This window comes from Armigeres subalbatus, chromosome 3 (assembly GCF_024139115.2).
Source record: "Armigeres subalbatus isolate Guangzhou_Male chromosome 3, GZ_Asu_2, whole genome shotgun sequence".
NCBI classification, from domain to species: Eukaryota; Metazoa; Arthropoda; class Insecta; order Diptera; family Culicidae; genus Armigeres; species Armigeres subalbatus.
Window position 1 is genome coordinate 422,767,312 of NC_085141.1, and position 7,509 is coordinate 422,774,820.

A 7,509-nucleotide genomic window follows, 5' to 3' on the forward strand; every position below is an offset into this window, starting at 1 on the left:
TTTTTTATTTTTTATATATATAAAACAAAGTTTGCATTTGTACGACCGCTCATCACTCCAGGATAGACAGCCCAATTTCTGCTATTTTATATTTGCTTTCTTCTTCTTTTTTATGAGAAAAATGTTATGGTGAAATTGGAATGCTTTGCAAATCAAAACTCAATCTTTTCGATGAAATGGTTTTTCGTACAATTCGGATGGAGTTTTAAAATACTAGTCATTTGAAGAATCAATTTTTTCCTAGATAAATTGTGGACGCGAAAAATTATATATCGGAAAATTGATCAATATTCGGCGAGACAATGTTCGCCGGGTCAGCTGGTTTATTGATAAAATTTATTTCATGAAAATCACGGAATAATAAAATAGTTTTAATTCAAATAACATTTTGTAATCCAGTACTGACTAGTGTCGTCAGCAATTAACTATTGAATGTCCTGTTTGATGATCGTCAATCGTATAATATTGCAATTTGAACTGAAGTCGATATTTATACGAGTGATTCGTACCGTGTGAATAAAAAAAATCCGCGGTAAAATTGATTTTTGTTGTCACTGATTTTTTCATCCACCCCAGTCCACGCCGCCACTGCAGCTACCGCCGTAACGCCGCCGCCGCTTATATGACCGGCGCACTGGCGCATTGTGTAGGTATGTAGAATCAGGACGGACTATAGTCAGACGATTTCGTCCAATTGGTGTGACTAGTAGACAGTTTTAAATCTTATCTATCCAGTCGCATCATTCAAATAGATGATAACAGCGCGGCAAATAATCATCATGTCAAATTTCAAGGTCATAATAAATATCCTAATTTTCTTATACGGTGTATATCATCTAATCTCGAAGATTACTTCGGCAATGATATTATTTTTAATGAATGAATATAAACTAGATTATTGTATCATTGATTTATTCCTATTAAAGTGATATTTAAAATTCTTTACTGTAGAAGTGTGCATATTTATGTGTAGTAATAATCGGTATAAGGAACCAAGGCATTTAGATCATCGCACTATTCTCTTCTTCTGTGATATTACGAGTCTCTCAGATTACAGAGCTCAAAATTCTTCTTTCTCGAATGGATGATGAGGATGACCAGCAGCACTGAAAAACGGAATAATTATGGATTAGAGAACATGAGCCAGTAGAAACATTATTCAACGCCAACAAAAAGAAGTAAGCAACCAGATAAGCAAAACGGTGTGACTAATTACTAGAAACGGATTGTAATAAGCAAATCAGAAAGATTAAAGCAATTCAGAAGTGTCAAATTACTCGTTCTAATTAGTTCTAAAGCGATAAGAAATGAAAAACGTTAGCCAAACCAAAAGCACAGAGATAATAATTACACATTGACAACAAGAGACGTGTGTTTTCTCCAGGACTCGCGTGATGACAAGTACAGCTTAATCATTTTGCATTAAAAATCCTCATGGAAGGGATAATGTGGACTGGTATCAGCGCTGTATGGCATTATAATACATATGATTATTATTTTTTCCCAATAAAGGAATACTCGATCCTAAATGAATAATGCAAATGATCATTCTCACCTTGTGATTGGCACCAACCGTCCATTGCAGTCGAACGATGTGATAAGCTTAATATCATCCTCCGTCAATTCAAAATCGAAAACCTCAAAGTTGGACTGTATACGAGATTTGTTAACCGATTTGGGAATGACCACGTGACCACGTTGAATCTGGTAGCGAATCAAGATTTGTGCGGGCGTTTTGTTGTATTTCTTAGCAATGGCGACGATTTTCGGGTCCTCCATCAGCTGAGGATCTTCTGGCTTGGCCCATGGACGGTTCGGTGAACCAAGCGGGCTGTAGGCGGTGATGACGATGTCTCGACTCGCACAAAACGGCGACAGTTTCGACTGCGCCAAGTACGGATGGCACTCGATCTGGTTGACCACAGGCTTGACCTTGGCAATGGCCAAAACTCGTTCAACCTGCTTGGAATTGAAGTTGGAAATGCCGATGCTCTTGGCAAGACCCAGTTCCACCAACTTTTCCATCTCCTTCCAGGTGTCGACGTAGTCCACATCGGAATAGGCCGTCTTTCCGTCGGCACCGGACGGGAACAGTTCGCCGTCTTCTTTGTAGGCCATGGGCCAGTGGATCAGATACAGATCGACATAGTCCAGCCCGAGGTTCTTCAGTGTCGTGCGGCAGGCCCCTTCCACCAGGTTCGGACGGTGGAAAGTATTCCACAGCTTGCTCGTAATGAACAGATCCTCACTGGTTGAATAAAGTGCGGAATAAAAGATCGAGACATAAACAAAGGGATTGTATATGGCGGCACATTTTATTCGTGTACAAAGTAGAAAAGGCACATTTTTGAAATTTAAATCGATCAATTTCTAGTTTATATCACTATTATACGGCATCCAGTTGGTTAAGAAAATTGAACTTAATCAAATTGACCGAGATTTATAACCAAAAATATAAATATTCAAATGTTAATTGACAAGAATCAACAGGTTAAACTATTATAAAGAACTCACCGCTTTACAACACCTTCAGCAATTTTTGCATTGACACCTTCGCCAACTTCATGTTCATTTTGATATACGTGAGCACCATCGATGTGACGGTAGCCGACATCGATTGCATCCTTTACTGCTTGAGCAACTTCACCGGGAGGAGACTAGACATGGAATAAAAGCGTTAAAGGAAGATAAGTAACAATTTCCTGGAATGTTGGCCTGGAAAGGTGGCAAATTACAATTGGAAAACACACATTAATCTTCTTATATATAAAAATGAAATGGTCTGTGTTCGTATCCGCATAACTCGAAAACGGCTGGATGGATTTTTTTCATTTCTTCAGCAGAAACATTCGTTATAGTTTCCGACGGGTTTATATGTTATTCTCTAATGCGAAACTTACGATTTAAGTTGAGCAAATCGTGAAAAACTAAAATTGTGATTTCTATGCGAACTTTGCATGGGCAGCTCGGAATGCACATTCTCGCCTACTATGCAGGACAACGTCTGCCGGGTCAACTAGTAAAGAATATAAACGAGTAAGTCTCATGTGAACCGTCTCTCTATTAATCGCCAGCAAACAAGAATTAAAAATTACCTTTCGTTTGAAAGTGCATTTCAACAAGAATGATAATACGGGAGAATACTTCTTCTTCATGAAAGTTTTATGGAAAATGACTGATCGACCCAAATGGATTTACTACGATTTGAATGAACTTTTTTACATATATTTAAAAATGATGTATTTGATGAGGTATTTCTTCAAATTCTTCAATATTTATCAATTGATGCGGATCGCGTCATCGCAGGGCGCACCAATTTGATCAGGAAGAATGGGAGTAGAGTGCGTCCATTCCCCCACCTGTAGATCGCATCTCTCAATACCAGATGAAACATACATAACAAAGCTAGCACAAAAGTCACCCCAAGACAATCTTGGAGATGCAGAGTTCATAAAAACTTTAATCTCACACTGATTCGATTTTTTTTAGCAATTTTACCCAGTTTTGGGATCGAGATGCAAAATTTGAAATGACCATTAAGAAAAAGATACGGCGAGCAAAACTACTTTTAGATTTTTTCGAGGATATTTTCAGCTAAATACAAAAAAGATCGTTCAGCCCGGGTGTAAATATTACTCCAGTTTATTACCTCTTATAAATATGCACCGTCATTGTTTGCCGGTGCAAACTATTCAAACATTATACACATACCAGTTCCATACAAGCCAGTGTGGTACACAGCATACTTATATGTAGCGACAGATCACTGATGCAGATTGCACTTGATAGAGAAACTTGTTATAATGACTTCTTGTAATAATAACGATTACAATCAGTAGTGATGGAAGTGCACCCATTTCAATCAATTATTCAACACAGTCATATGTGCCTGATCACTGTCTGATATCAAACAACTTAATCAATTGGAGTGACCCTATTTGCCGTACGTAATTCTGCTTATCTCTCCGCCTAGCGTACGTGTAATTATGCAACATTTGCATTCTATATCACAATACTTACGCCCCATGTCCCAAGCCCCAGGATGGGAATCGATTTTCCATTGTTGAGCGTCACTTGCGGTACCTTGGAAGCCATCTGTATACCAATTCACGGTTTTACTTGTCGTGATATTACTGATTCAGTACCGGCTACTGCTTCGAATTACGATCCGAACACCGACGCGATGTAGACAACACTGAAACATGTCAAATGGTAGATGTTACTATTTATAATTCAATCGCAGCTGCTCGATGATGGAGCTCGTAGACAGTCGGTGCTATCTGAGACGGTAGTACAGATTATTAGTAAACTTGTCTCACTATAACTGATAAGAATTTCTCTTCTTCATTCACGCTTCGAATGATTTTTTTTCTTCATCCACGATGACCCTACGTTCCTATTGGAACATGGATGGCAACTTGAGCTCAAAATGGGAAAATTATTTTCCATTGTAATTAGTTTAATATTGTTTATGCCTGCCATAGCACGGATTTGCATCATTTTAACAAGCTCAATTACGCAGTATTTCAAAAGAGTCAAAATCACAAAGACCCAATGGTCCAATGCACCGAGTTCATCATTGACGTTTGAGACGGGCGCTGTTTACTAAGAATGAATACTTTTTCATTCATCGAGTTCATGCAAGTGTTCATTTTTAGTAAACAGCGCCCGTCTCAAACGTCATTGTGTTCATTCGGTGAATTGGACCATACCAAATCAAGAATAAAACTTGCAGTCTTCGGATTGGTGAACCAACACCATTGCTCACAAGGTGAACAATGAGACCCTTGCCCTAATGCATGAGCATGAAGTACGTCATTCTACGTAGTGAGTAATCATAAATTTATTATTGATAACATACAGCATTGAGCTTTTCCGTGCTGGCAATATTGATATATGCATGTAAAATCGTTAAAATTTACTCACGTGAATAGCAATTTTCTGGATTTTGATGGAAAATTCCTTCTATATATGTCCGTTGTATTGGCCGGCAATCAACTGACACGACTCTAAACACTAAAAGCCGGCAACGCTAACTGCGATAGAATGTAGAGAGGAAGTACGGAACATACTAACACAGCTGGGATAGAGCATATGTCAGATTATTGTACACTGCCAATGTATAGTATGTATTGCCAACGTGAAGGTGATCGGCGTCAAGTCAAACCGGAATAAGTAACATTCTGTAATCGTACATTATATACCATTTTTGATACTTTTGGGCACATATCTAGAGCTAAAACGATGATGTTTTTTTTTGCCAATTTTTGAAGTGTAAAGAAAGATGATCTATTTGGGTTACATAATCTATTCTAGTCCTCAACATTTATTACTTAGCCGCATTTTAACTAAATTACTTTTAACAGTAAAGTCTGTTTGGCTGAAATATGACTAAGTAAAGATCGATGCCAAAAATAGAGGATGCTGCCCTAGAACTTCATCACAATCTTCTTATGTGAAGGGTAGTTAGTGTATATTAACCTTTACTTCACCTTTTACAAACTTTCCATTTTGTAAATTAACCTCCTGTGACAACATTTACATCATATAAGGTCTCGGAATAAAATATAAAATATTTTTATAGCTACATAAAATGATCAAAAAGCTTGAAAAATTAGTAAAAGCTTTCCATTTGCCTGCAAGAAGTCTTGCTATCTTATTAGAATCTCTTCCTATAAGTTCTAGATTAAGAAATTCGAAAGGTGGTGCGTCGGCCAAGTGGAAGAAGCGGAGAAGAAATCTGCAAGCAAGCGCTGGACTGGCATCAGGCAGAAGATCGCCGCAGAGGCAGACAAAGAGGCTCGTAGCGACATCTCAGGTAGCGACGTATAGCCTTCACCAAGATTTTTTTTTATGTACAGGTTATCCGACTTGTCAATATCCCCAACTTGGATTTCATGTATGGAATTTGTCCCGGAAGGTTAATAAAGTGACAATCAATTGTCTAAGATAAGTTTAGTACTTTCCATTTAATTCCACCAATTATTTCGATATCTTTGCAGATACGTATTTCGACCACACAGTTGTGGTCGAAATACGTATCTGCAAACATATTGAAATAATTGGTGCGGAATTAAATGGAGAGTACCAAACTCGTCTTAGGGCCAATTTCTTCACCTCCGCTTAACTCTTAAGCGGTGCTTACTCATATGCTTAAACCTGGTTTAACGACTAAGCGGGATGAAGAAATCGGCCCTTAGACGGTTGAATACATTCCACTAAAAAGAAGCTTAAAATATTTTTTTTCTGAAAGTAATAATGGAAGTCGACAGGAACATGACCTGGGCTCAGGTCAAGGCTAATGTGAAGAGGCTGCCCAGGATGAAGATTTTTTACGTTGGCCTTAATCTTCTTTCTATCTATCTTCTATGGCTCTACATTCCAACTGGAACTTGGCCTGCTTGGGTCTGTCTCATTTGGAGAATTAAATTGAAAAGTGAGAGTTCGAAAATTAAAAAATCACTGGGTTATTAGAATGGCTGGTGCTACCCAACAATTCCAATAAGACATCGATGAAAAAAAATTCAAAATCGGTCAAAAATAATCTTGCTCTGCCAGCAGGGTTATTCGTTAATTATTGAAATGTTACTTTTAAGTTTAAGTTCAGTTTAATCCTTCAAATGAGACAGACCCTTATTTCCTCAGTTATAAATTGAAAACACTCCATGCCCGTCATTGCATACATCTTGTATGCCAAGTACTATGGATAGGAGAACTGCTCCTTTAATTCATAACATGTTCCCAAATCAATACCATTCGAAAACAAAGAATTGGTGCGCAAATTGTTTTGTTCCTCATTTTTTTTTCAGCAGTAATCACGCTGGATAACGACAAAACACGACATAATTTGAGCCTAAATTACCTGTTTTGCGAATGTTATTGATATAGGAGCATGTTATTTATCATGGAACAGATATCCTATATTATCCCCAGGCTATCGAGAATATTTTCCACCCGAAAACATCCTAAACCGGACCGAGAATCGAACGACGCCTTTACTCGCAAGGCTATTTGGAGACCCCTACACGTAAAAAAAATAACCATATATGTTATGGCAAAAAACCATTCGAAAATACTTATACCTACTCTTCATTATGCCACCTAATGAATGATCCCATATCAAAAGCTAATAACATTCATAAGTTAATGAAAAGTATAAGTTTCGGAATGTATGTGACTAATGCGATGTATAAGTTTTTTCTTATACATATGATTAAGCGCCTGCTTTAGCAAAAAAGTATTAGAAATATCTATGTATATAAAAATGAAATGGTCTGTGTTCGTATCCGCATAACTCGAAAACGACTGGATGGATTTACTTCATCCCTTCAGAAAATATGTTCGTTATCGTTTCCGACGGGTTTATATGATATTTCCTCATGCGAAAATCACGAATAAGGTTGACCAAATCGTAAAAAACTAGAATTAAGAACCTTATGGAAATTTCACATGGGTAGTTCACAACGCGCATTTTTGCCTACTATGCAGGACAACGTCTGCCGGGTCGAC

At 37.7% G+C, this 7,509-nt stretch overlaps 1 protein-coding gene across 3 annotated transcripts; it reads right to left on the reverse strand.

Moving 5' to 3' along the window:
* Window positions 1-895: 895 nt before the first annotated feature.
* On the reverse strand, window positions 896-5,066 carry LOC134227366 (aldo-keto reductase family 1 member B1-like). Of its 3 annotated transcripts, none has more exons than XR_009983665.1 (6): window positions 4,927-5,066; window positions 4,021-4,195; window positions 2,515-2,657; window positions 1,556-2,248; window positions 1,370-1,465; window positions 896-1,106 (listed from the first exon to the last, which is right to left on the reverse strand). XR_009983665.1 is itself a non-coding variant. In XM_062708779.1 (5 exons), exons 2-5 carry the CDS (start codon window positions 4,093-4,095, stop codon window positions 1,061-1,063), a joined length of 957 nt encoding a protein of 318 aa, XP_062564763.1. In that variant the 5' UTR covers window positions 4,096-4,195; window positions 4,927-5,066; the 3' UTR covers window positions 896-1,060. The 3 variants fall into 3 exon arrangements, 1 of the variants encoding a protein (XP_062564763.1); XR_009983664.1 differs by having other exon boundaries at window positions 1,352-1,465; XM_062708779.1 differs by lacking the exon at window positions 1,370-1,465.
* Window positions 5,067-7,509: the final 2,443 nt, after the last annotated feature.

Excerpts from the sequence above, each read along its gene's own strand:
- LOC134227366 (XM_062708779.1), bottom strand. The coding sequence starts at position 4,095 with ATGGCTTCCAAGGTACCGCAAGTGACGCTCAACAATGGAAAATCGATT. Across the intron at positions 2,658-4,020 it reads TGGGGCTTGGGACATGGGGC|TCTCCTCCCGGTGAAGTTGC; the intron begins GTAAGTATTGTG and ends TTCCATGTCTAG. Across the intron at positions 1,107-1,555 it reads CGGTTGGTGCCAATCACAAG|TGCTGCTGGTCATCCTCATC; the intron begins GTGAGAATGATC and ends TCCGTTTTTCAG.